General features: G+C 48.2%; 2 protein-coding genes across 3 annotated transcripts; both read left to right on the top strand.

Moving 5' to 3' along the window:
- Positions 1 to 451: 451 nt before the first annotated feature.
- On the top strand, positions 452 to 22718 carry AARS1 (alanyl-tRNA synthetase 1). 2 transcript variants are annotated; one of them, XM_080643897.1, is made up of 21 exons: positions 452 to 518; positions 2933 to 3089; positions 5371 to 5559; positions 6149 to 6294; positions 8433 to 8624; positions 9483 to 9627; positions 9971 to 10116; positions 10687 to 10795; positions 10951 to 11101; positions 12494 to 12618; positions 13011 to 13155; positions 13940 to 14118; positions 14774 to 14887; positions 16696 to 16902; positions 17420 to 17604; positions 18813 to 18921; positions 19551 to 19664; positions 20539 to 20658; positions 20775 to 20861; positions 21304 to 21417; positions 22041 to 22718. In XM_080643897.1, the coding sequence occupies exons 2-21, from the start codon at positions 2946 to 2948 to the stop codon at positions 22224 to 22226; spliced, it is 2907 nt and encodes a 968-aa protein (XP_080500023.1). In that variant the 5' UTR covers positions 452 to 518; positions 2933 to 2945; the 3' UTR covers positions 22227 to 22718. The 2 variants fall into 2 exon arrangements, with proteins under 2 accessions (XP_080500023.1, XP_080500024.1); XM_080643898.1 differs by having other exon boundaries at positions 482 to 830.
- Positions 22719 to 23923: 1205 nt separating this feature from the next.
- On the top strand, positions 23924 to 25237 carry EXOSC6 (exosome component 6). Its single transcript, XM_080644895.1, has one exon. It carries the CDS (start codon positions 23949 to 23951, stop codon positions 24765 to 24767), a length of 819 nt encoding a protein of 272 aa, XP_080501021.1. The 5' UTR covers positions 23924 to 23948; the 3' UTR covers positions 24768 to 25237.
- The last annotated feature ends 2364 nt before the right edge of the window (positions 25238 to 27601 follow it).

The following is a 27601-nucleotide window of genomic DNA, read 5'->3' as shown; positions in this document are numbered from 1 at the left end:
TTTTTTAAAAAATATTTTATTGATTTTTTTACAGAGAGGAAGGGAGAGGGATCAAGAGTTAGAAATATCAATGAGAGAGAAACATAGATCAGCTGCCTCCTGCACACTCCCTACTGGGGATGTGCCCACAACCAAGGTACATGCCCTTGTCCGAAATCGAACCTGGGACCCTTGAGTCCACAGGCTGACGCTCTATCCACTGAGCCAAACCAGCTAGGGCTATTAGGACTTTTTATATGGAAACCAAAACGTCAGCCCCCAGGAGTCCGCACCCTACTTTGTCACGTGACGTACCCCTTTCCTTCTTTCCCCGCCATTGCATCAGCCAATTTAGAGCTGCCTTCCCAGAAACCAGCTGAAAAGCCCGGGTTGATTGGCATACTCATTGACCAATGAAGTCTCGTAGAGGTAAGGCGCGGTGGGGCACTTTCCATCTGCGCACTCTGATTGGACGGGGCGCTGCGCGTTGCGGCGGGCCGTGGTTTCTGGCTGTGCATCTGCCCTGTGTGCGCTTACAGGTATTTGCTGGCCGCTGGCGGTGGGCTGTGAGAGGGAGTGAGGGACGGCGACCCTCGGGAGAAGTAGGCAGCCTTGGAAATCTACGGCGAGGGCGGCAGGGCCGGGGTCAGGGAGCGCAGCGGCCGCAGTGGCTCCTTGGCCAGGCCTCGCCAGGCCTCTGGAATTGGACCTTGGGCGGGAGCCGGGGCGAAGGCAGCTGCCTTGCGGACACGACAACCGAGCGCTGGAGTGGAGCGGCCTCCGGTGGCCTTAACGAGGACCGAGATCTTGGGAGGATCCCGGTTGCCATTGACTACCCACCCAAAGCTGAGGTTTTATTTCTCTTAAGTTTTTATCTCCTAGGGATGAGCGGAACGTTGGTGGTCCAGGGTGGAATCTGTATGAACCGTTCTCTAAATTCTTAAAATTAGCTGAATAACTGATAGTGGTCCAGGCCCCATCATGTTCAGCTATTACTTTCTCAGACAGTCTGCGTTTCCTGGTGTGCTTTTAAGTTCATTCAGAGTTTGCTCTTAAAGACTTACTAATACCTATTCATGAAATTGTTAGCAACCACTGTATTAGATGCTGAGGATAGACCTGTCATGGGGAGCAAAAACCAGTCATGGTTTGCACTGGTATAGAACTTGCAGCCTGGTGGGAGATGGCTTACACAAGCCATCAAATGCATGAAACTGAAGGAAGATGCCCGGGGCTTTGAGAATAAAATAAGAAGAATCTGATCAACCAGGAGAAGGCTTCCTTAAATAAGTCTCTTTGAAATTAAGATATCAAGCATGAGAAATTAGAAAAAAGGGAAAATGTGGCAGTAGGGTAGATAGCTGACCTGGCAAATGAAGAGTTTGTTGAAACGTCCTTAAAGGCTAGTGTGACTTGGGGTGCTCAGGACTCTCACAGCTCCTGCTAGGAAGTGGAATCTGAGGACCCGCCTTTTGTCCCATACAGCCTGCCAGCTTACTTATATTGAGTAGCTGAATGAGTAGTGGTGGTGGTGACACAGTTTTTAATAGTCCCAGGCTTTATTGGGCTTATTGTTGTCCAATATGGTGGATTCTTTTACATCATACTGAGGTTATTTCTGTATATGATTGTCTCCCCATTAAAGACATAGACTCATTCACCTTGGTTTCTAGTACCAAGGTTTGCATTCAGTAAGTTGAATGAAGCAAAAATGGAAAGTTCCTGCTTACTTGCCCCAGGTAGCCCATGTAGAGGACGAGCAGTGAACATTGCAAAACAGCTAAAATGGTGCCGCTCAGAATTACCACCGTAAATTCATTTTTGTCACCTTTATTGAGATTCATTGAGAGCATGATGAGAAGGGATAAGGAAGAATGTGGTGTGACAGAGTTTCGAAAAACCCCAGCCTTGACTCCTTACCATGGACACAAAGTCCTCATCTGTAGAAATTCCAGCCAGCTATTTATTTGGCTCTGTCAACCAGTGTTTCACCATCTTTGTGATCAAAGGGCTTTTGTTTGAATAATGAGTTGATTGAGTTGTGAATAAATCAATTGAAATTTTGGTTAAAACAAAATCTGAGAGAGTTTCATGTTCACTGTATATAAACTTTAAAAAATTTTTTTAAAATATGTTTTTATTGATTTTAGAGAGAGGAAGGGAGAGGAGGAGAGAGAGAGAAACATCAATGATGAGAATCATCGAGATAGGCTGCCTCTTGCAGATTCCCTACTAGGAATCAAGCCTGCAATTCGGGCATGTGCCCCAACCAGGAATAGAACCATGATCTCCTGATTCATGGATCGACACTCAACCACTGAGCCACAGTGGATGGGCAACATAGAGGTTTTATTTTATTTATTTTTTAAATATATTTTTTTAGCCGAAACCGGTTTGGCTCAGTGGATAGAGTGTCGGCCTGCGGACTGAAAGGTCCCAGGTTCGATTCCGGTCAAGGGCATGTAACTTGGTTGCGGGCACGTCCCCAGTAGGGCGTGTGCAGGAGGCAGCTGATCGATGTTTCTCTTTCATCGATGTTTCTAACTCTCTATCCCTCTCCTTCCTCTCTGTAAAAAATTAATAAAATATATTTAAAAAAATATATATATATATATTTTTTTATTGATTTCAGAGAGGAAGGGAGGGGGGAGAGAGATAGAAACATCAATGATGAGAGAGAATCATTGATCAGCTGCCTCCTGCATACCCCCCGCTGAGGATTGAGCCCACAACCTGGGCATGTGCCCTTGACTGGAATCGAACCTGGGCCCCTTCAGTCTGTAGGCTGACACTCTACCCACTGAGCCAAACCAGCTAGGGCAACAGAGAGGTTTTAGATCAAACCATTTACCCATGTCCTTCTTTGACTTGGCCTAAGAAGCCAGGAGTCTTATGTAATGCCTACTTATTTCTTAGTTTTTTCCTCATTTTTTTCTTTGGTTATTTTCTGTAGGGTTACTTTCAAGATGGACTCAACCCTCACAGCAAGTGAAATTCGGCAGCGATTTATAGATTTCTTCAAGAGAAATGAGCACACTTATGTTCACTCATCTGCTACGATCCCATTGGATGACCCCACTTTGCTCTTTGCCAATGCGGGCATGAACCAGGTAAGGCTTTTCTCCCTTCTTCCTGGCTATTTGTCCACATAAGAGGCAGCAGAGCAGTGACAAAAGCAAAGCTCTCAGAGTCCGACAGAATCCCGGATCTGTCACTCACTGTGTGGTCTTGTGGAACTTACTTTATGTCATTGAATAATAATAGTGCTTGCCTTTAGATTGAAGAAAGGAGTAAATAAAGTTAATGCATTAAAAATGTTTAGCACAGTATTCGAGTAGGTACTCAAATATTAGCTATTATTTTTCGTTGTGATGAGAGGCCCTGATATCCACAGATAAAACCTGTATGCCTCTCAAGAAAAATGCAACTAAAAGTAAAAATGTCAGGCCAAGTCAAAGTAGGACACAGGTAAGCAGTTTCATCTTGTGTTTAGTCTGTTAAGTTTTGCCTTTGTTTTCCCCTAAGGAAAAAGCTGTTTTATTAGAATCAGAAGCTGAGTTAACCTTGCTGAGCCCCGCAGAGAGTTGTTAACTGTTGTGATTCTCCTTCATATCTTCATTATCTTTGTTTTTTTCTTTATAAAACAAGTCAGTTCTTCATGATTCTTTCAAAGCTTTGCTTTCATTCTCATTCTAGGACATGCACAGTTTTATTGGGATTTTTATAGTCTCGCTCTCTTTTTTAAATTGATATCAGAGAGAAAGGGAGAGGGAGAGAGATAGAAACATCAATGATGATGCCTGGCCAGTATAGTTTAGTGGTTGAGCATCGATCTGTGAACTAGGAGGTCACAGTTCGGTTCCCGGTCAGGGCACATGCCCAGGTTGCAGGCTCCTGGGCATCCAGTGGGGGGTGTGCAGAAGGCAGCCAATCAATGATTCTCTCTTATCATTGATGTTTCTATTTCTCTCTCCTTTTCCCTTCCTCTCTGAAATAAATAAAAATATATTTAAAAAGAAGAAGAAACATCATTTTCATTTTTAAAAAATTATAATTACTGCCATAGCTGGTTTGGCTCAGTGGATAGAGCGTTGGCCTGCGACCAAAGGGTCCCGGGTTTGATTCCGGTCAAGGCACATACCTCGGTTCCAGGCTCCTTCCCGGCCTAGGCCCTGGTCAGGGCGCATGCAGCAATCAACAGATTGGGGTGTTTCTCTCATATCGATGTTTCTCTCTCGTTCCTTCTCCCACTCTCTCTACAAATCAATGGAAAAGTATCCTTGGGTGAGGATTTTAAAAAAAATTATAATTACTAATTATTTCATTTTAATTCATTCAGTTTTACATATTCACAAGTGGCTGGTAGTTACCAAATTGGAGAGGTCTAGTGGGAAAAATAAGGCAGAGTTACACATATAACAATGGTGTACCATAGCAAGGTGATACTGTCTCCCTACACATCCAGTCATGTTGATTTTGCTCCCTTAATAAAGGTCTCAATTTTTTTTTTTTTTCCTAAAGGAATTTTTTTTTTAAATATTTTATTGATTTTTACAGAGAGGAAGGAAGAGGGATAGAGAGCTAGAAACATCAATGAGAGAGAAACATCGATCAGCTGCCTCCTGCACACCTCCCACTGAGGATGTGCCCGCAACCAAGTTATGTGCCCTTGACCGGAATGGAACCCGGGACCCCCCAGTCCGCAGGCCGACGCTCTATCCACTGAGCCAAACCGGTTTTGGCGAGGTCTCAATTTTTTTTCTTCCTTCTCACCTTTACTACCAAGCCGGTACATCGCTTTTATTTTTTAATTTTTTAAAATATATTTTTATTGATTTCAGTGAGGAAGAGAGAGATAGAAACATCAACGATGAGAGAGAATCATTGATCAGCTGCCTCCTGTATTCCCCCTACTGGAGATGGAGCCTATAACCCGGGCATGTGCCCTTGACCGGAATCGAACCCAGGACCCTCAGTCCGCAGGCTGACACTCTATCCACTAAGCCAAACCGGCTAGTGCACCAGTACATCGCTTTTAGAATAAGTTCTTCCAGAAAGATGATATAAACCCTGACTGTCAGATTTGCAAGGAAGCACACGTTTCAGCGCATCCACCTTTGGCTATTACCTTAGATCTGGCAGGCCTTTCCCCTGCACAGGTCTTGTCACTGGTGGGGACCGTTAGAGAACTAGAATCGGGGAGAAGCTGCTCCAGGATAGGTTGCCTCTGCTGTAGCCTCACAGGGCCACCTGCCTCTGAGAAGTTTCTCTATTCCTGGCTAATTAAATCACAAACTGAAGAGTTTGTGTGTGCTGTCTTCCTGTCAGTGTGTGGCCACCTATTCTACCTACAGCTCTTTAAAACTTGAAATGTGCCCTTCTCTTTTTCAGTTCAAACCCATCTTCCTGAACACTATTGATCTGTCTCACCCCATGGCAAAGCTGAGGAGAGCTGCCAATACTCAGAAATGCATCCGGGCTGGGGGCAAACACAATGACCTGGACGACGTGGGCAAGGATGTCTATCATCACACCTTCTTTGAGATGTTGGGCTCCTGGTCTTTTGGAGATTACTTCAAGGTAAGATCAAAGCAGGAGGTCTGTTGGGGTTTTGAGCAAAATAGTCATTACCACTGAGGGAAGCAGATTCTAATTTTGCTTGTTTAAAGTATGAAATATCACTTAGGAGTAAATCTTCCAAATGATGATATTTTATGACTTCCTGGTGGCAATACCTATAATTTGATGATTACAGTTCACATTTGGATTTCTTGCATAAATCACTAATCAATCCTGAATTCTGTTGAGTTTACTTATTTATTTTTAAAAATATATTTTTATTTCAGCGAGGAAGGGAGAGAGATAGAAACATCAATAATGAGAGAGAATCATTGATCAGCTGCCTCCTGTACACCCCACATTGGGGATCAAACCTACAACCTGGGCATGTGCCCTGACCAGGAATTGAACCATGACCTCCTGGTTCATAGGTCGATGCTCAACCACTGAACCATGCTAGCCGGGTATCTGCTGAGTATATAATGAAGATATTATCGTTTTCTATCTGTATTCTTAGGATCTGGACTTTCTGTCCTCATACTAAATAGTAGAATAAACCAAACACTGGCTTGGCCATGTTCCACAACTTCCTTTTTGTTCCTTTTTGTAGGAATTGGCATGTAAGATGGCTCTGGAACTTCTCACCCAAGAGTTTGGCATTCCAGTGGAAAGACTTTATGTTACTTACTTTGGTGGGGATGAAGCAGCTGGCTTAGAACCAGACTTGGAATGCAAACAGATCTGGCAAAACTTGGGGTAAGACTGCAACTCACGTTTGAAGAGAATGGAGGAGTAAAGTGATTGGTGCCTGAGTAGGCTTTTAGGACTTGGAGTACATTGCCATTTCCCATTTCACGATGGAGGTGCGGTGACTGTGAGTAATTATCTTTTGGTACGCACATTGTTTCTTAGTAGGTTTGATTGGTCATTCTATTTTGGAAAGCCAACATAAAGAGTCATATTTTTTTTTCAATTATATGCATTTAAAGAGTCATATTTTTTAATTTTTGTATATTTTTAGAAATTGTGCATATAATTCATGTGTTGTAAAAATCCAAACTACACAGAAATATAAACACAGGAATTAGAAAATTTCTAAGATTAACCATTGTTAATAGTTTGATATCCCATATATACTCTTCCAGGCCTTTTTTATATTTCTATAGCCCTATGTGAATCTTTTTTAATAGAATGATATTCTTAATATGAAACAGTTTATTTCTTATGGAAATGTAATGGCATCATACAAGTCTAGGACAAAGGAAGTTGTTTTTTGTTTTTGTTTTTTACTTGGGGATGTGGAATGAGGAGAGGGGGGAGACCTTGGTTAGGGATGCAGGAGAGGAGTAGCAAAAACCATTTGGGTTTTTAAAAATGTAATATAATTCTAAAGTAAAATCATGTAGCATAAAAGGTAACACGATAGATGAGCTGTATGTGTTCTGTGCTTTAGACTGAATAGAATTTGTGAAGTGCCCATAGTGTCCTTGTCTCATCTTCTTTTTTTGGTTGTTGTTGTCTCATCTTCTTGTTCTTTTTACTGAACTCTGTTCTTTAGTACATAACTTTAAAAAAAAAATAACTCTGTATGGCCTTAAGCTAATACCTTTTTCTTTTCTTTTAAATCCTCACCCGAGGATATTTTTCTTTTTTTTAAATTTTTTTATTGATTTCAGAGAGGAAGGGATAAGGAGAGGGAGAGAGAGATAGAAACATCAATGATGAGAGAGATTCATTTATTGATCGGCAGCCTCCTGCACACCCTCTACTGCGGATCGAGCTCGCAACCCGGGCATGTGCCCTTGACTGGAATCAAACCTGGGACCCCTCAGGCTGCAGGCCGACACTCTCTACAGTGAACCAAACCAGCTAGGGCTAAGCCTATCTTTTTTAAAAATATGTTTTTATTGATTTCAGAGAGAGGAAGGGAAAGGGAGAGAGATAGAAACATTGATGATGAGAGAAGCATTGATCGGTCGCCTGTGCACTCCCCTACTGGGGATTGAGCCCACAACCTGGGCATGTGCCCTGACCAGGAATTGAACCTCGACCTCCTGGTTTATGAGCCACACCAGCTGGGTTAGTGTATAACTTTTTAGTACACTTAAGCAATGCTGCCTTTCTTTCTTTCCTTTTTTAACTTTTACTTCAGGTGTATTATTCCATCCAGCTTCCCCTTGTACTTGGTCTGAAATTCCTACGTGCTTACACTCTGTAGTCTAATGTACTTGAACATTTTGGGCAGTAACATATGTGAAACTTAAATACTAACCTTGACTTTTTGAGTCCTGTTTTACTTGGCTTTCTCTGTGTCTGTGCTTTGTTTATTAAGTAGTAAGCACAATCTTTTTGTATTGCTTTATTATCTAGCAACTTTCAGCAGTTAGCTATTTTTGAAATGTTTTAATCTTATTATATTCTTTTTGGTATCATTTTAAGGTAAAATATAGATGACTAAATTGGGGTATTGAGGGGTAACTTTAATTAGCAGGGTTTTTTATTTTTTTAACACTTATACTGTCATATAGTCATTTTTTTAAAATGAAGAACCATTTGTCAAGAAAATATTTGCTTAAATTTTGGTGGTATGCAGCATAAATGTTTCCATTTTTAATGTGTTCCTTTCTAGGTGTTATCCATATCTTTGGATATTTTTATTTAGTCATGTTTGGAGCATATGCATATTTTGTATTCTATTGTTATCAGTCTTGAGAAGAATCGTGTTCTGCCTCTTTAGCAGCGTCTGTATGTAGGCTTGGCATTAGTAATTGCTGGAGAGTGGTCCATCTTTGTAGAAATTTATAAGGATCTCTATCTCTTTTTACAGCAGATGCAAGTCTGTGCTAAATCGTGTCCATGGTTATAACTAGGCTTATCCTCCCCACTATATGCAGGGTGGATGACACTAAAATCCTCCCCGGCAACATGAAGGATAACTTCTGGGAGATGGGTGACACAGGCCCATGTGGTCCCTGCAGTGAGATCCACTATGACCGGGTCGGAGGTCGGGATGCTGCACATCTTGTCAACCAGGATGACCCCAACGTGCTGGAGATCTGGAACCTTGTGTTCATCCAATATAACAGGTGGCCCATATATACTGAGATATCCCATATATACTCTTCCAGGCTTTTCTCATGTTTCTGTAGCCCTGTGTGTATCTTTTTCGACAGAGTGGTATTCTTCATATGAAAGTTCATTTCTTATGGAAATGTAATGGTGTCAAACAGGTCTAGGACAAAGGAAATTTGGGTTTTTGTTTTTATGTCCTCGAGCTGCACAGAGAAAGAGGAATCAGGCGTGTAGCTGTCTTCTCATCCTGGTCTCTGGCGACAGTGGGGCAGTGCTAAAGCAGGCACTGAAGGCATCATGGCATCTTGTGGCACATTCTTTTATTTCTCAAGTTTTCCCTCTGATCTCCGGGTCAGAGCTGGGGCTATTCTTTTATAAATGAGTTTTATTCCCTATGATACCTACTCACCCAAGAATAATTTTTTCCATTGATTTTTTTTTTTTAAGAGAGAGAAGAAGGGAGAGGGAGAAACAGAGAGAGAGAAACATCTATGTAAGAGAGACATATCGATTGGTTGCCTCCCACCCACACCCCAATTGGGAATGGGGAAGAGAGCCTGCAACTGAGGTACATGCCCTTGACTGGAATCGAACCCAAGACGCTTCAGTCTGTGGGCCAACGCTCTATCTACTGAGCCAAACCTGCTAGGCCTAGATGGTTATTTTAAAGCTTATTTTTGAAGCTTTGTTTCCCTTCTAAATGGACCCCAGAGTACTTCTTACCTTTCTCCCTTCACTCTCCTCCTCCCACCAAATCAGGCAGGGTCAAATGACAACAAGTCCCAATCTGCAAGCTGCTGTGTAAATGAGTTTTAATTGGCATGGAGAGGTCTGAGTTCTCGTTTCAACTTCCTTTTTCTCTGATCATGCAGGGAAACTGATGGAACTCTGAAACCTCTTCCTAAGAAAAGTATTGACACAGGGATGGGCCTGGAGCGACTGGTGTCTGTGCTGCAGAATAAGATGTCCAACTATGACACTGACCTTTTTGTCCCTTACTTTGAAGCCATTCAGAAGGTACTGGTCCTTTTGCAAACACTGCCACCTTGTGTGGAAGTTTTCAGGCTGGGCTCTTAGCAGTGCTGTCTAAAGTAGAATAACCAGATGCTTTGCCAGCTGAGGGTCCTGTGACCATCTGCCAACTTTACTGTTAATAACACAAGGCTCTGGGCACAAGGCACTATAATGTGTGGAGAGCAAGGGGCTGGCTGGAGGCTCTTTAGTCCCACTGCTCTCACCTTTCTTGGCAGGAGGATCGTTCTTTCTCCCAATGCCCCTCAGTCCTCTCGGAACCTCCTTGGGCAAGGCAAGGCCAGAAAGGCTGTTTCCTCATGTGCTGCCTCCTGGATTTTATCTGTAGGGCACAGGTGCCCGGCCATACACTGGGAAAGTTGGTGCTGACGATGCTGATGGGATTGACATGGCCTACCGGGTGCTGGCTGACCATGCTCGGACCATCACTGTGGCTCTAGCTGATGGCGGCCGACCTGACAACACAGGGCGGGGGTATGTTACACATGGGGCAATGTTAGGACTCTGTGGAACTTAAAGATATGTTTTGTTATTGTTTTCTTTGTCTTCTAGGTAGTTGGAGGGAAACTTTATTTGTTAAGGAATGAAGGGAGTTTCAGATCACACTAAAGAGTTGTCTCTTTATTAATTCTTTGCTGCTAAGTACAGATGATACGGATTGATAGAATATTGGCAGCAGTGGGGTAGGGGTAGGTCTCGACTAGCTCCAGGCAACTTCTTTACTGACAGGCAGGGCCTGGGATGGGGGAATCAAGTCCACCATTTGGTCTGTACTTGCCTCCATCTCTGGGGGCAGGAAACAAACTATGATTACCCCAGGTCATCCTTGATGCATATTTGTGGATATGTTACTGAGTTTTGTGCTGGAATTCATGTCAATGACCTTGGGGAATGCAAAGAGAAGCAATCATAGGATAAAAGAAAGTCTTTGAAAGAGAAAGACAAAAAGATGGTCATCTTGCTTTGGGTCAAATTCCAAAGAACTACTATAAAATATTCAGCTGGGAACATACCTAACGGGGGACTGGGTTCTACCTCTTATAGGTATGTGTTGAGACGGATTCTTCGCCGGGCTGTGCGATACTCCCATGAGAAACTCAATGCCAGCAAGGGTTTCTTTGCTACATTAGTAGACGTTGTCGTCCAGTCCCTGGTAGGTCTATTTCCCTGTTTGCTTCTTCTATACCAAGCACATTCCTTGAGGGGGCTTGGGAGGGAGGGAGCATACTGTTAATGAGCATTTTTAGAGGGGGTCATGGAATAGTCCCTGGCTTCACTGGGTCCACATCTCTGTTTCCCCTTTGCCAGGGAGATGCATTCCCTGAACTAAAGAAGGACCCAGATATGGTGAAGGACATCATTAATGAAGAGGAAGTGCAATTTCTCAAGACTCTCAGCAGAGGGCGTCGCATCCTGGACAGGAAAATTCAGAGCCTGGGAGACAGCAAGACCATTCCTGGTGAGGACCAGTTTAGTTTTTTCCTTTCTCCAACTAGGCTGTTTCATCTTCCTGGAAGAGGCAAGCCCTTTTTTCACAAACTGACAGGGGACTCCCATACCTCCAGAGGCTGAGCATAGCTTGGTTAGACGCTTGTGGTGTAAAATGGGGTTTATATTAAAATTATAAAATACATTATTATGGTAAAGTATTAAAACAACATAAAAGTAAAAGTGAAAATCCTTTTCCCCAAATACATTTCTCAAAGGTAACAGCTCTTAAGAGCTGGATGTATTCAGGATGATTCTTTATTTGCATACAAATGTGTGTGTGTGTTTTCCAGCAAAAATGGGAACAGATAATACTGGTTTTTGAAAATTGCTTTATTTTTTACCAGACAGTACAAATTAATTCTGAAAATTTTTTTCTTTTTGAAATCCTATATAATAAAGATGTAATATGCAAAGATGGCTGCCTACAACCAGGCCGGGAGGGGGGTTAGTGAGGGACGACCAAATGACTGAACAAGCAGGCTGCGTGGGGCGACCAGACCAGCAGGGGGTTTAGTGAGGGACGACCAAATGACTGAACAAGCAGGCTGCGTGGGGCGACCAGACCAGCAGGGGGTTTAGTGAGGGACGACCAAACGACTGAACAAGCAGGCTGCGTGGGGCGACCAGACTGGCAGGGGGTTTAGTGAGGAATGACCAAACGACTGAACAGCAGGCTATGTGGGGTGACCAGGCTGGCAGGTGTGGGCAGTTAGGAGCAACCAGGCCAGCAGGGAGGGGGGCAGTTGAGGGCGACTTGGCCGGCAGTGGGGGGCAGTTAGGGGCGACCAGGCCGGCAGGGGGAGTAGTTAGGGGCAATCAGGCCGGCATGCAGAGGCAGTGAGGGGCAATCAGGTCGGCAGTGGGGGCAGTTAGGGGCGACCAGGCAGGCAGGCAGGTGAATGATTAAGAGCCAGTGGTCCAGGATTGTGAGAGGGATGTCCGACTGCCAGTTTAGGCCCAATCCCTGGCATTGGGCCTAAACCTGCAGTCGGACATCCTCTGAGGGGTCCCAGATTGGAGAGGGTGCAGGCTGGGCTGAGGGGAGCCCCCCCGCCCCACACGAATTTCGTGCACCAGGCCTCTAGTATAATATAATTTACAAGGGGAAAGGCTGATGAATTTCACAAACTGAACACACTTATTTAGATTAAGAAACAGAACTTCACTAGGAGACCTCTCGTGCTTCCTCCAAGTCATTTCCAAAAGATTTGATGGCTTTTCTGACAAGTGCATAGACCAATACTCACTTACCTCGTCTCTTTAATCCTTCTGTCACTGTCAGCGTCCTCCTGGGAAGGGCTTGGGGGCGAAAGGCAGAGGCCATCCACAGTACTTGACACAATTCCTTTGTGCTGTGTAGGGGACACTGCTTGGCTTCTCTATGACACCTATGGCTTTCCCGTGGATCTCACTGGTCTGATTGCTGAAGAGAAGGGCCTGGTGGTAGATATGGACGGCTTTGAAGAGGAGAGGAAACTGGCCCAGGTAAAGAATTTGGGGAGTGAGCAGGAGACCCAACACCTACCAAGGGAGGACTTGGCTGCAAAGCAAGCAAGAGTTTCCTTTCATTAAAGTCTTTGAAATCCCGTTTTCCCTAGACCAGTGGGTCTCAGCTGGCGGCATTTTGGCGCCCCAGGGGACAGTTGGCAATAATGTCTGAACATATTTTTGGTTTACACAATGGGGCATGCTACTTGCATCTAGTGGATGGAAACCAGAGATGCTGCTCACACCTTACAGTGCACAGGGCAGCCCCACAACAAAGAATTACCTGCTGAGATTGAAAAACCCTGTTCTAGAGTTTTACATTGGACATAGTTGAGCAGTTTGGAGTTCTTCTACATTAGGGTAACTATCCTTGCTTCTCTTACTGGCAGCTGAAATCACAGGGCAAGGGAGCTGGAGGGGAAGACCACATTATGCTGGACATCTATGCTATTGAAGAGCTTCGGGGAAAGAGTCTGGAGGCAACAGATGATTCTCCAAAGTACAATTACCTTTCGGACTCCAGTGGGAGCTACGGTATGTTACTGAACTCATTTGGGGCGTTTGCAAGAGACACCTAGGGTGTCTGTGGTAGCCTCTCGTCAGTGCCGTGAAGTCATGCTGTGTAATTTCATACTCAGAGACTCTTGGTTGATTTTCTTAACTCTTTTGAAGTAATTCTAGATTCATAGGGAGTGTTTTGTTTTTAAGTTTATAGGGAGATTCCTTGTACTCTTCACCCAGTTGCCTGTCATTGTAACATCTGATAGGAAATCAGGAAATGGACATTATATGATTCACGGTGGCTGTTGAATTTTGCATTGGGGATAGTAATATTCTGAGATATGAAAAATCAAACAGGCACTACACGTTTTTCCTCTTTTGCTCCGGCAGACATATCTAAATCTATCTAAGCAAGCTCACAAAAGAGTATATTCTTTGTGAATTGACCTTGAAGTAGGGAATTTATTACTACTATTAAAGAACTAATCACATTCACCGAGTTTCTGCTCAGTAGTAGCTGAGTTAGGGTGACCAGCTGCCCCAGTTTCCCCAGAACTGTCTCAGTGCTGACACTGAAAGCCTCGCATCCCAGGAAACCCTTGGGTCCAAGCAAACCAGGACAGTTTGGACGCCCTGTGAGTGCTGCATTCTCTGGTGGGAAGCCAGTGTGTTAAGCCTTTTCGTGGAGTCTAGTGAGCTTGCTTTCAAACAAAATTAGATAATTAGGCCCTAACGAGAGTTTGAGAAATAGAATGCAGCAAAAGCCTGGTAAGAATGTGTGACCGAAGTCATTGACCCCGTTTCCCTTCCTATGCAGCATTTGAGAGCGCAGTGGCTACAGTGATGGCTCTGCGCAGGGATAAGATGTTCGTGGAGGAGGTGTCCACGGGCCAGGAGTGTGGAGTGGTGCTGGACAAGACCTGTTTCTATGCCGAGCAAGGAGGGCAGATCTATGACGAAGGCTACCTGGTGAAGGTTGATGACAGCAGTGAAGACGTGAGCCAACATGCATGCTTCATTGTTAGCCAGAGAGGGGATCTGACAAAGTGCAGGCCTGGTCTGGGGCAGCTTTGCTGGCTCCTCAGCACTCGGCCTTGGGGAGCAGACATAGAGATTGGGGTTGTGTTCCACAGTCTGTATTTCTGAAGCTGAGGGAGCTGCTTGTTGCTTTCATAGCCATTAGGTCCCCTTGTAGCAGGATCCTTGCAGCCAGATGCATGGGTTGATCCTCAGTTTCTCTGTGCTTTCCTCATAAATAGGGAGAGGCAGCTCTCGGAGGGGCAGAATCCTTGTCAGAGTCTCAGCCTTTAGCTCTGCCACTGCTGACTCTGTGGTCTTGGATTAGTGACCTAGTCAAATATGTGTCCATATATAAAATGGCGTGTGCATATAATGTAAATATGTACATAATGGTGCTTGTGTATGTATAGATAATAAACATGGCATTAATGGTGTATAAGTATATACACGCATGCCAGTGAGGAATGTCTTAGAGAGTGTGTGTATGTGTAACTTGTATCTGTAAAGCGAATTTATTTATATATATATATATATATATATATATATATATATATATATACACACACACACACACACACACACACACACATTTGTTGGTTTATTTATTGGTCTCTTCCTTGACTGCCTCCAGAAAACTGAGTTTACAGTGAAGAATACTCAGGTGCGAGGAGGGTATGTGCTACACATAGGAACAATCTATGGCAACCTGAAAGTGGGAGATCAGGTCCGACTGTTTATTGATGAGGTGAGTTGAATTATGTTGGTCAGCATTGAATCTGGTTAGTATTCACCTCTTTTTTTTTTTTTAATTTATTGATTTTAGAGAGAGAGGAAGGGAGAGACACAGAGAAACATCGATTTGTTGTTCCACTTATTTCTGCATCCATTGGTTGATTCTTGTATGGGCCCTGACCAGGGATTGAACCTGCAATCTTAGCATTTTGGGACCATGCTCTAACCCAGGGGTGGGCAAACTTTTTGACTCGAGGGCCACATGGGTTCTTAAACTGGACCGGAGGGCCGGAACAAAAGCATGGATGGAGTGTTTGTGTGAACTAATATAAATTCAAAGTAAAGGAGCGGAGGGGAGAGCAAGAGAACCCTCCGCTCTTTCGGCTCCGCAGGCCGGATAGAACAGCCGAACGGGCCGGATCCGGCCCGCGGGCCGTAGTTTGCCCATGGCTGCTAACCTGAGGTACCTGGCCAGGGCATCCTTTTTTTTTTTAATTTCAGCTTTGTTGAGGTATAATTGACATATAAAATTATAAGGTATTTTAAAGTTCAGTCATACACCACTTAACAATGGGGATATATTCTGGGAAATGCTTCGTTAGGTGATTTCATCATTGTGCGAACATCATAGAGTGCATTTACACAAGCCTAGATGTTATGGCCTACTACACACTAGGCTGCATGGTATATCACCATTGTACATGTGGCCTGTCATTGACTGAAACATCGTTATGCAGCATATGACTGTACATCACAGTGATTTGGTGTATTTACTATTCATGTCCTCCTATAAATTGGTCCATAATTATAAGGGATGAATCTGAGTGTTAAATCTATATGTTCCCATGTCAGACCACAGTGATTTCCATTGCAATCCTATAGACTTGTTTTCATGAATTACCTTTCTCCAGGTTAACTTCAAATACTTCTTCAGGACCCAAGGATCCTATATTAATTAAGAAATAGATTTTAGCCCTGGCATGTACCTGAGTTGCAGGTTCCATCCCCAGCCCTAGCTGGGACTCATGCAAGAGGCAACCAATCAATTCTCATTCTCTCTCTTTCTTTCTCTCTCTGTCTGCCCCTCCCTTTCTTCTACTCTCCCTAAAAATCAATGGGAAAAAATATCCTTGGGTAACGATTAACAACAAAAGAAATAGATTCTATTGTATGTGACAGAGCTCCAAAATAACAGTAACTTTAAACAAGATAGAAATGTGTTTTCCACCTAAAAGTCCAGACTTATATAGAGGCTGTGCCCCACAAAGTTATTGGGCCCAGCTTTTCCTTGCTTGTTGCTTTGACATCATTCCTGGGGTGTTGCCCTTGATTTCATGGTCCAAGAAGGTAGCCATCAGATTGATTTTCTAGGTCCGGGATCGGCACTGTTTTGGAAAAGGCCAGATCGTAAATACTTTTGGCATTTTGGGTCATAACGGTCTCTATCACAACTACTCAACTCTGTCGTTGTGGCACAAAAGCACCGTAGACGATATGTGCACATATGAGTGTGGCTGTGTTCATAAACCTCTTTATAAAAATGGGTGACAGGCCAGATTTGGCTCATAGGCCATGGTTTACCAACTCCTGTTCTAGGCAGGGGGAAAGCTTACAACTGTTAAGGGTATGCTTACAACTCATTGACCAGAACTTATCACATGGCTACACTTAGCTGCAAGAGAAGCTAGGCTATGTAGTCTTTATTCTGGGCAGCCAGGTGTCCAGCTAAAAATTCTAGTACTTGGAAGATGGGAAGAGCAAGTATTGGGGGACAACCAGCAATCTGTTGCAGATCCCTCTACCAGCTGCCTCTCTTTACAGCCCCGACGTAGACCTGTCATGAGCAACCATACAGCTACCCACATTCTGAACTTTGCCCTGCGCTCCGTGCTTGGGGAAGCTGACCAGAGAGGCTCCCTGGTTGCACCTGACCGCCTTCGGTTTGACTTCACTGCCAAGGGAGCCATGTCCACCCAACAGATAAAGAAGGCTGAGCAGATTGTTAACGAGATGATTGAGGCCGCCAAGGTAGGTTGGATTGTGTGTAACCTCTTGGGTCATGAACCTCACTCCTTCCTGCACCATGACTTTCTGTCCACAGAGTGTCAACCCAAATGCTCTCGCTCCATCGTACCATATTCTGTCCTGCACGCAGATTTGCTTCAAGCAGTGATTCTCAAACTGTGCTAAGTGGGGGCAGTGCTGGTGTTCAGCAGAGGATCTGAGGGCCTCTGGGGAGCGGCAGAGAGAGGTCTTTGCTCCATTCCCTGCTTAGGACAACCAGAGCTCTTCTAGTTATGTCTGCTTTACATAAAGCACATCCATGTAAGATTTGGTTCACAATTTAACAAAACATTCTTGGAAATTTCTATTTTGATTTCCTCTACTATACATAGTACCTCCTTTCAGGAGGCTGTGGGCACATGAGGGGCAGAGCCAGGATTAGACACCCCGAATCCTGCCTGCAGGACCACACTTGCTCTAGTGCTCCCTGCTGACCTCCAGAGACCTTTCCCAGCCTCTGTTCTGTCTTCTTTCCCCGCAGCCCGTCTATACCCAGGATTGTCCCCTGGCAGCAGCTAAAGCCATCCAGGGCCTGCGGGCTGTGTTTGATGAAACCTATCCTGACCCTGTGCGAGTTGTCTCTATTGGAGTCCCAGTGTCCAAGCTGCTAGATGACCCCTCTGGTCCTGCTGGCTCACTCACTTCTGTTGAGTTCTGTGGGGGAACGTGAGTACCTCAGGGGGAGCTGTAGTGAGGCCAGTGGCATTACCCCTGGCGGATGTAGGTCCTAGACCAGCTCTTGTTTATCTAAGGTTTAAACAAAGCCCCAGAAGCGCAGTTGGCAAACAGCATTCCCAAGAATCTCAGCATCGCAGTGCTTGTGATTCCCCGGGGTTGTGATGAAATGTTCTTCCTAGGAGAAGGAAGCACTCGCACACACTGTTTGCTCTTGTTCCTGTGCTGATCCCATAAGAGTTGGGATTCTTGGCCTGTGAATTCAGGATTCAGCAAGGCCATAGAGTGCTCATCCAGCTCCTGGTCTGGTCCCAGCCCCTTTCCCTTCCTGGGGCCTCACTTAACTCCCTTTGCTGCTTGAATAGCATCTGAGCTATTAATCTCATTGTCTCAGAGCCTGAGGCAGGCCCCATGGTAGGCCCAGCTTAACTTGGCTTTGGGATAGCCACTTATTTCCACCAACTTGAATTCCTTTATAGCCCTTGTTACCTCCCTGGGGTCTTCCGGGATGGTTATGGTGACCTGGGATGTTCCTGCTTTTGAAGGAAGCTTGGTGAAGCATTCTTGGGACCTTGGTTGGGCCCATCCAGGGCCTCCTGCAGGCCTCAGGCAGGCAGAGAGCAGGAGAGCATGTGGAGGGTGAGGGAGTATATGGGGACCAGGTTCTAGGCCTAATTTTGCCCTGACACTTTGCACAGCACTCTGTAGAGCACAGAAAACAGCTTTCAAAGACTCTATGCCTCACAGGATGACTGAGAGATAATGAGAATTTGAGGTCCTCTGAGCAACAGGGAACAAAACCTGTTTAAAGGGTTGTAGGATTTTAAATTAATCTCCAATATTCTCAACTAGTGAACTGGGATAGAAGAATATAGCTTATGTTCCACCAGAGAGAACCAAAAACGTGAATGAATATAGAACCCACCAGCAGTTATATGGTATTGGGTATTAGGAACTACAGTTTCATTTGATCTCATTTGATTTTCCCAACAGCCCTGTGAGGGAGCATAACACCTATTCATACATGAGAAAACAAGCTCAGAAACATGGTGTCTAGCTTAGTGTCACAAAGCTCTCAGCCCCTTCCTGGCCAAGCTGGATTCTGCAGCCTGGCTGCAGAGCCAAGGGCTTCGGGGGTGCAATGGGGACCAGGGCACCTGGGCTTCCTCATAACCACGGGCTTTGTGTTCTGCCATCAGTCACCTGCAGAATTCGAGTCACGCAGGAGCTTTTGTGATTGTGAGTGAAGAAGCGATTGCCAAGGGCATCCGGAGGATCGTGGCTGTCACAGGTGCTGAAGCCCAGAAGGTGAGCAGATTGGGCTGGTTCGTGGCTTAATTCAACAAGGCAAGAGGAGCTTAATCTGCAGATCCACAGATGGTTATGTGGCTGCTGCAGTCAGAAGCAGAAATACAGGGCTGCCCCCAAATGTCCCCAGTTACCTGGCAGAAGCAAGCCACCAGTGCAGAAGACTTTATAGCTATCTTACTTTTAATCTGTATAATACATGCAAATTGTGTCTTGTACCCAGTAGTATATCTGTGTCTGGGAAGGTTAGCCATAGTTTTGCTGTGACTTCCAGTGTTCCCGGCACTTACCCACGTCGCCCTGGGGGTACGTGCCTAATTTGAAATGGGAACAGTTGTGTGTGGTGGGGACTAGCTTGTGCCTGATGTGTGCTGAAGCCTCCTAACTTACGACTTCTCAGTTACCCTCGAACCTGAGCTCGTGCAGCCTTTCCGCTGGCGTGTGAGGAAGGTGCTCCTTTTTGGGTCAAGAGGCTGCAAACACTTGCTCCCTGAAGGAAGAGAAACTTCCGGTGTCTTAGGGATGTGTTGTTCCATCACCTGCCATCAGTGTTGGCCACAGCTGTTGATAGACAGAATAGTGAAGCTGAAAGGTATCTGGAGTTTACAACTCTTGATTGTCCTCCCCAGGCCCTCAGGAAAGCAGAGAGCTTGAAGAAGTCTCTCTCTGTCATGGAGGCCAAAGTGAAGGCCCAGACTTCGCCCAACAAGGACGTGCAGAGGGAGATCGCTGACCTTGGAGAGGTAGGGTGGCTTCCCGCTCCTCGGGGCCTGCTCAGTGCGGGATCCTAGGCCTGGTGATCAGACACACACTGTTCTTGAACCCTCAAGGCTTGGTTCTCAGTGCAGTGGACCTTTGGACTGACTTTTGTTGTCACGCAGCCTTGCAATAGGGAGTTTATGGATCCCAGAACCTGCCTGCTGCCCATTGCCAGTAGCAGGGGGGTCTGTCCCAAGCATGAGTGCACACTGGTGTGGAGGGAGTTTGGGGAGGTGCTGTGGGTGCCCAGTTTCCAGGCCTTCCGGTGTTTGTTAATATTCGGGGACTTCCAATAAGCCCTTCACAGGCTGTGTTCACTGCTTGGGACCAGGTCGTACAGGGTTCCCATCTCTTTATTCTGCCTCTTTCTCTCCAGTCCTGCTTGTTAAAACTGCTGTAGTTAACACTGGCTGGTGTGGCTCAGTGCACTGAAGGATCTCAGGTTCCATTCCTGGTCAAGGGCGCATAACCTGGTTGCAGGTTTGATCCCCAGCCTGGTCAAGGCAGCTGCGGAAGGCAACCAATTGATGTCTCTCTCTCTCTCTCTCTCTCATTGATATTTTTTTCTCTCTCTCTTGCTCCCCTCCTCCACTTCCCTCTTCCCTTCCACTATCTCAGAAAGTCAATGGAAAAAATATCCTCAGGTGAGGATTAACAAAACAATAAAGTGCTGTAGTTATTCATAAGTGACTGACCTCACGACCAATGGATACCATTTTTTTGTTTTCTCTTTCCTTCTGGACACTAATCAGGGAGGACTTTAGTGTTCAAAGCTAGAAGAGTGGGGTGGGCTGGGCTGGATCCTCACATCAGCTCCTTGTGGTTCATATCTGAATGGTCTTCCGGTTCTGGTTCCAGGGCCTGGCCACTGCAGTCATCCCCCAGTGGCAGAAGGATGAATTCCGGGAGACTCTCAAATCCCTGAAGAAGATCATGGATGACCTAGACCGGGCTAGCAAAGCTGATGTCCAGAAGCGAGTGAGTGCTGGTGGCTGGAAGGGAACCAAGAGGATTTACCCAGCAAAGACCACTGTCTGCGTGTCAGTCTGGGCCTTGGACCTGAAATCTCTCTTATGGACCTTCCTCCCTTGTAGGTGTTGGAGAAGACAAAGCAGCTCATTGATAGCAACCCCAACCAGCCCCTCGTGATCCTGGAGATGGAGAGCGGCGCATCAGCCAAGGCAACCCAGGGGCAGGGCTCCAGGGGCAGGGCTCTAGGGGCTGGGTCTCCAGGCATTGCTTGGTGCCTATCCGCTGCTTGTCTCCTCTGGGGGGCTCATCAACCCTCTGGTGGCTGCAGTCTGAGTTTGTGGCTCAGAGCGGAGTGGTCATCTGAGGGCCCACTCTCTGGGATTGAGGTTAGGCTCAGCCATGGAGAGATCTGGTGGCTGGCGAGCTGTGGCTCTTGGAGATGGGAGGCAAACCTTAGAGAGTCCGAGTGTGGCCAGGCCCTGTGCTTGGTCCTTCTCCTTGCAGGCTCCTAGGACCAGCACCTGCTCTAGGAAGGGGAGGGGGAGAGTGGGCAGGGAAAGCTCCGAGAACTGAGTTCTGCAAACTAGCTGCACTTAGGGGGAGCCTGGCCTCTTCCCCAGGGCCATGGCCTGATGTCAGGTTCTCCCACAGGCCCTGAACGAAGCCTTGAAACTCTTCAAGACGCATTCCCCACAGACGTCGGCCATGCTCTTCACAGTGGATAATGAGGCTGGCAAGATCACATGCTTGTGTCAAGTCCCTCAGGTCAGAATACCCTGCAGCCCTGGGCCAGTGGGTATCTGTAGCTTTTCTGAGGGAGCTCAGATCTTACGGTTGTTTGCCCAACCCCCAAATGTGTTTGTGCAGCCCCCATTAGAAATGGCCCTTCTCTCTCTTAAAAAAAAATTGATTTTAAAGACAGGAAGGAAGGGTGAGGGAGAAAGGAAAGGAGGGAGGGAGGGACATCAATCATCTGCCTCCCGCACATGTCCCAACTGGGAATTGAACCCACAACCTGGGTATGTGCCCTGGCCAGGAATCGAACCTGCCACCTTTTGGTGACTCCAACCAACTGAGCCACACTGACCAGGGCAAAGAAAAAGCCCTTCTCCTGCCCTCCTGTTGGTCCCCTCCAGCATCCCTTACTCTCAGGCCCTCTCCTTGGTGGATGTGTTTAACTGTGCTGGCTGATAACCTGATTTTGTCACTCAGTATGCCTTGTCGTAACCATGATACAGCTGTAGGGTCTGCCTCAGCCTCTGGCAACATCACCCAGGGCAGGAGTGGGTGTCTGTGGTTCCCCCATCCTTTTTCTTTCCCTCCCCTCTCAGTGCCTCCCTCAGTTCCATCCTCTGTCCTGACTCCCACTTCTCCTTCCTGTCTTCCAGAATGCAGCCAACCGGGGCCTGAAAGCCAGTGAGTGGGTGCAGCAGGTATCAGGCCTGATGGATGGCAAAGGTGGTGGCAAAGATGTGTCTGCTCAGGCCACAGGCAAGAATGTGGGCTGCCTGCAGGAGGCACTGCAGCTGGCCACTTCCTTTGCCCAGCTCCGCCTGGGAGATGTGAAGAATTGAGGGGAGGGGTGGCTTCCACTTGGAAGCGTCTCCCCCACACCCAGATATATCCGTCCAACCAGGAGATCTCCATCTGCCACATGGACATTGGAATCTTGGGACCTTTGAATAGTCCCATTTCTCCTAACTCAGCAGTAACTGGAACTCACTTAGGTGCCAGCCTGTGACTCAATGCCCATGTTACATTTCTGCCTGGAGCCCTACACCTCAGCACCATCTGTGTAGAACCACTATCCCAGTATTGCTACTTATCATTGTCATGCTTATGTCTATAGACAGTTCTCTGCAGACCCAAGGCTCTAGGTCTGCGGGAAGGAACCATTTTTGCTGCAGAGAATAAAAGGACCATGTGCAATACTTGATACCCTGTGATTTCTATCACTATCCACCCTCCCACCACCACCACCACCACCAATAGGTGCCCCTGTGTGACAGCATGTGGCTCCCTGAGTGAAGAATAAATACTGTGGTTCTGGCTGCAGTCCATACAGCATCCAGCCCCAGACCCCTGAATTTTGGGAATGGCCCCAAGGATTGCCTCAAGATGTTTGTGGAGGTGGCTCACAGGATGGAGCAGGAGTGAGATGGAGAGAGGCATGAACCAACAGAAGATTCACAGAGATACTGGAAGCAGAGAGAAGCTCCTTTCTTGGAGCCTCTCGTGAGAGAACCTCCCCATTTCTTTGGCCTATGTCCCTCTTCCCTTCCCCTTTGAGATGTTCTCTGATACAGGAAGTATTTAGGGTACATCAGTTGCCTCCCCCAACTCCTTTGCCCCATCATTCCTGTTTCCTTAACTCAAAGATGGACAGTGAGCATGGACACCCTACCTGGTCCTGAACCGCTTCACCCAAGCCTGATGAAGACAGTTGGGTATGGAAACGTGTGCTGGGAGGTTAAGTGTACTGCTGACCTACACTGGCTTCAGCTGGTTTCCTGTCCCCTGGGCACAGCAGGCTGGCTGACATGGAGGGAGGAGAAAAAGCAGGTCTGCTGGGAGAAGCAGCAGAGGCCACTGTCACAGGCAGAAGGAGGGTGCCAAAACCCTGGATTCAAGCACATGCTGGGGATACAAAGCTTCACAATCCAGGGCAGCAGAGAGATCATTCCAACACGTGCCAGGCAGGGTACTGAGGGTACAGGAGTGAGCAAGACAAAAAGTCATTGCCCTCTTGGATAAGGCAGTGAAGAATACATAGAATAGTCACACAAGTAAGTGTAGAATTAAATACTATCTTGCCCCACCGGTGTGGCTCAGTGGCTAAACATCAACCCATGAGTCAGGTCACAGATTCCCAGTCAGGGCACATGCCCGGGTGTGGGTTTGATCCCCAGTAGGGGGCGTGCAGGAGGGAACCAATCAATGGTTCTCATCATTGATGTTTCCATCTCTCCCTCTCTGAAATCAATAAAAATATATTTTAAAACATTAAATAAATAAATAATTACAATCTTCACAAGTGAAAGGAAGAAGACACGCCCTGGGATTGCCCAGGTCCAGGAAGCTAGAAGTCAGCCGGCGAGCTCAGGTCCCACTTTTGCAGGCCTGCCAGGTGAGTCCACCCTTGGAACCTTAAACGTCCTTTGCGGCGGGCCCGGGGCTGTGAAGCGCTCGCCGTTCTCCCTCTAGGACGGCAGGGGGCAGTGCGGCGCCGCTCGCTGCTATCCCGACAGCCCTCGCGAGGGCGCGCGGCGGAAGCGGCTCGCACGCCTAGCGCCGCCATGCCCGGGGACCATCGCCGCATCCGCGGGCCCGAGGAGTCACAGCCGCCGCAGCTGTACGCGGGGGAAGAGGACGAGGCGCCCGACCCCCGCGACCCCTCACGGCTGCGGCCCGTGTACGCGCGCGCCGGGCTGCTGAGCCAGGCCAAGGGCTCGGCCTACCTGGAGGCGGGAGGCACCAAGGTACTGTGCGCCGTGTCCGGCCCGCGCCAGGTCGAGGGAGGAGAACGCGGCGGAGGCCCGGCGGGCGCGGGAGGCGAGGCCCCGGCCGCGCTGCGGGGACGCCTGCTCTGTGACTTCCGCCGCGCGCCCTTCGCGGGCCGCCGGCGCCGCGCGCCCCAGGGCGGCGGGGAGGAGCGCGAGCTGGCGCTGGCCCTGCAGGAAGCCCTGGAGCCCGCCGTGCGCCTGGGCCGCTACCCGCGCGCGCAGCTCGAGGTGTCCGCTCTGCTGCTGGAAGACGGCGGCTCGGCCCTGGCCGCCGCGCTCACGGCTGCCGCGCTCGCCCTGGCCGACGCAGGCATCGAGATGTACGACCTGGTGGTGGGATGCGGCCTGAGCCGCGCGCCGGGGCCTGCGCCCACCTGGTTGCTGGACCCCACGCGGCTGGAGGAGGAGCGCGCCGCCGCCGGCCTCACTGTGGCTCTCATGCCCGTGCTCAACCAGGTGGCCGGGCTGCTGGGCAGTGGGGAGGGGGGCCCGACCGAGAGCTGGGTCGAAGCCGTGCGCATGGGTCTCGAGGGCTGCCAGCGCCTCTATCCTGTGCTGCAGCAGTGCCTGGTGCGGGCTGCCCGCCGGAGGGGCGCCGCTGCCCCGTCCTGAACAAGAAGCCGGAGGAATGACGGACGCCCAGGATCCTGCTGCTGCTGCTGCCGCCGCCACTGGTCAGCTTCCAGGCTGCACCACCCTGAGAACTCGGAGCACCTGAGAGGATCTGGGGAGACGCGCCTGGAACTGATGCACTGGACAGCTGTGTTGGAACAATTTTGTACAAACTGACTGGTTAAAGATACTTTTCTATTTAAGCTGGCTCTTAGCCCCGACCCAAGTTGGAAAGGACTTCGGCTGGGCAGAGGTGGAAAATGGGACCTGACGCTACTACTGTCTTGTGAGGGGTGGACCCTATGCAGACGGGCCAGTGACTCTCCTCTGTAACGGCTGCTTTTGAGAGAGCGGACAAGGGGGCTGTGCCTTCTCACTTGGGATCTGAGCTAAAACAGAACAGAAACCCTTTTCTATCTGAAAAGCCTTCTATTGTGGTTCTTGGTACGGGATTTAAAAGAGCAAGGCTGTCTTGAGCTTTGTAGTATGTTCTTGGACTCCTGGTGTCAAGGGCTAGGGGCAGCAAGGTCTAAAATGTGTTCTGTCTTTAGTGTAACATGAGCAGAAGAGATAGGCTAAAACGGAAGGAGCTGCAGGGGTTCATGTGGGGAAATGTAGCTTTGGAAGAGAAGCTGCCCCTCAAGTACCAGAGTCAGGGCCACTGCTGAGGTGTGATAAGCGTGGAGGGCTGTGTGCCTCCAGGAGCATTCTGGGTGCACACCAGCCTCTGTTTTGGTGCTGGGAAGGGTTTGGGTCTCAGTGGAAGCCAGATCCCACCCTTTCTTGGCTTTGTGCAGAGCCGCACAGCCCGCGGCCTCCACTGCTGGTAGGAAGTGAGGGCCTGGACTGGCTTCATTATCGGTGTCCCTTACCTAGTCTCGGCTGCTGGGAGAGAGCAGATGAACTGCCAGGAGTGAGAGTTGGATGTTGGGAATCCAGATGCACCCTGGTCATTCTGTGGGGCAAAGCCGGCCTGGCTGACTGGCCACAAGGATAGGATCTACCCTGGGTGGCTCCTGAGCCCCAGGGGTTTGTTTGTGCTCATGTCTCTGTTGGAGGAAGGCAGGGCAACGTAGTCTCCTCTCTGTGCCTTGGTTTGGTATGAGCTTCTGAACTTGAGTGTCTTGGGTCTGCTCAGCTCCTCTAGGAAGGGCTGGCCTGGAGCAGCCCAAGGACCAGAATGAAGCTCAGAGACAACCTTGATGACCAGGGAAAAATACAAATTTAATTTTTCCCCTTCTGACACATATTTCCAGAGCAGATCTGATATACAAAGTATCACACCAGCAAGAGACAAGATAGAAAGAGGACATGAAATGACACCCCTATTCTGAAGGATGGTTTTGTACTGTCCCCCTATATGGGGCACATCCTGAGCACCTTAAAGCTCAGTTTCAGACGAAGGGGAACAGTAGGATGTTGCCTGTACATCACTGTGGCTGGAGAAGGCTGTCTGGGCCCACTGCTGTGGGTGCTCCACACTCAGGACAGGAGGGGAAGAGCATCCGAAACAGTACCTACAGTTGGAGAGGGCTGATGGTGTGGGGTGAGGGGGGGCCCTGTCCAGCTTCCTCTTGCAAGATGGCCTCGGCTTCATGAGGATGGTGAGTTGGTGCTGAGCAGTTCTCCATCCCATCCCACCCCTGCCAGTTCCCAGACTCATGGAAGCATGACCTCCAAAGCTAAAGCCACCATAACGGGGTGGCTTCCCAGCTGGTCTGGCACAGCTGTGCCTCCGCTTCATTGCCCTCACTCCACAGTGGGTGCCTGCAGTGACAGGTGCCACTGGGAGGCCTTAAAAACACAAGGCAAGGAAGGGAGCCATCTGGGAAGGTGCTGGAGCAGGTGAACCCTGGAGGGGTTTTAACCTACTGGCCGCCCTGGTCCGATGCATGATTCTTCACTTGTAGGGAAAACAGAAGCAGGACCCTGGCCTAGAGGGCTGAGAAGCACGGTATGGCTGGCAAAGAGAGGACCATCCACTAACATATCCCAGTCTTTCCTCACACCCACCTCCCTTTCTTGGCAGCTTTGGCAGCTCAGATTCTTCCTGAGACCTGGAAACCCCAAACCACCAGACAAAAGAGCATTCTCTCCATCTAGCCTAGTCTTCCCAGAGGCGACCGAGACCTGGGCAGTAAAGGGCCCTCTGGAGCCCCACAGGACAAGGGGCAGAGCTGGGCAGTGGAGGAAGGGAAGCTCGGCGCTGCCTGCTCCCCAGCAGCCCCAGCCCTGCTAAGATGGCCCAAACACGGGGGGTTGGCTCACCTCAGGGACCACCAGTAGGGGAGGAGGATACGATAGGGCAGGGAACATCCGGGCTCTTTAAGGCTGCACTGAGGGCTCTTATCAAATCCAGGTTTGGGTCTTCTCCATCCAGGAAGGTATGTTTCCACAACTTTTCTGGGGAGCATAGTACCATGTGGACAGCCTAAAGACAGGCAGCAAGTGGGGGCAGGGGCGGGAAAAGGGCAGGAATCTGGGTCACGAGGGCTGCCAGCTCCTCTATCCTGTGCTGCAGCAGCACCTGGTGCGGGCTGCCCGCCAGAGGTGGTATCTCAGCCCATGAGGTGGTATCTCAGCCCAGAGCTGGCCCAGCTGAGCTGACCAAGCCAGAGTTGGGATATAAGCAGGCCACAGGCCATCTGGGCATTGATTGTGGTGAATGATAGGCCTCCCCCAACCACCACTGTGGGCTCCCGCGCAAACTCTAGTTACCCCCTTGCTCACAGAGAGACCTCAGGATCCAGACACAAGGAGGGGGGCAGCACCCCACCATTCACTGCCTCCTCCGGGTCTGTACTCTCCTCAGCTGCCTGCCCCTGGATGGGCCC

The sequence above is a fragment of the Plecotus auritus genome (genome assembly GCF_963455305.1).
Source record: "Plecotus auritus genome assembly, chromosome: 10".
In the NCBI taxonomy this organism is placed as follows: domain Eukaryota; kingdom Metazoa; phylum Chordata; class Mammalia; order Chiroptera; family Vespertilionidae; genus Plecotus; species Plecotus auritus.
Note: the sequence above shows the minus strand (reverse complement) of the source record. Positions and strands in the feature narration are given on the sequence as shown.

Bases quoted from the DNA above. Each gene is read 5' to 3' on its own strand.
- AARS1 (XM_080643897.1), top strand. From the start codon at position 2,946: ATGGACTCAACCCTCACAGCAAGTGAAATTCGGCAGCGATTTATAGAT. The intron at 12,619-13,010 runs GTAAAGAATTTG...TCTTACTGGCAG, and splicing joins AGGAGAGGAAACTGGCCCAG to CTGAAATCACAGGGCAAGGG. The intron at 20,862-21,303 runs GCAACCCAGGGG...GTTCTCCCACAG, and splicing joins AGAGCGGCGCATCAGCCAAG to GCCCTGAACGAAGCCTTGAA.
- EXOSC6 (XM_080644895.1), top strand. From the start codon at position 23,949: ATGCCCGGGGACCATCGCCGCATCCGCGGGCCCGAGGAGTCACAGCCG.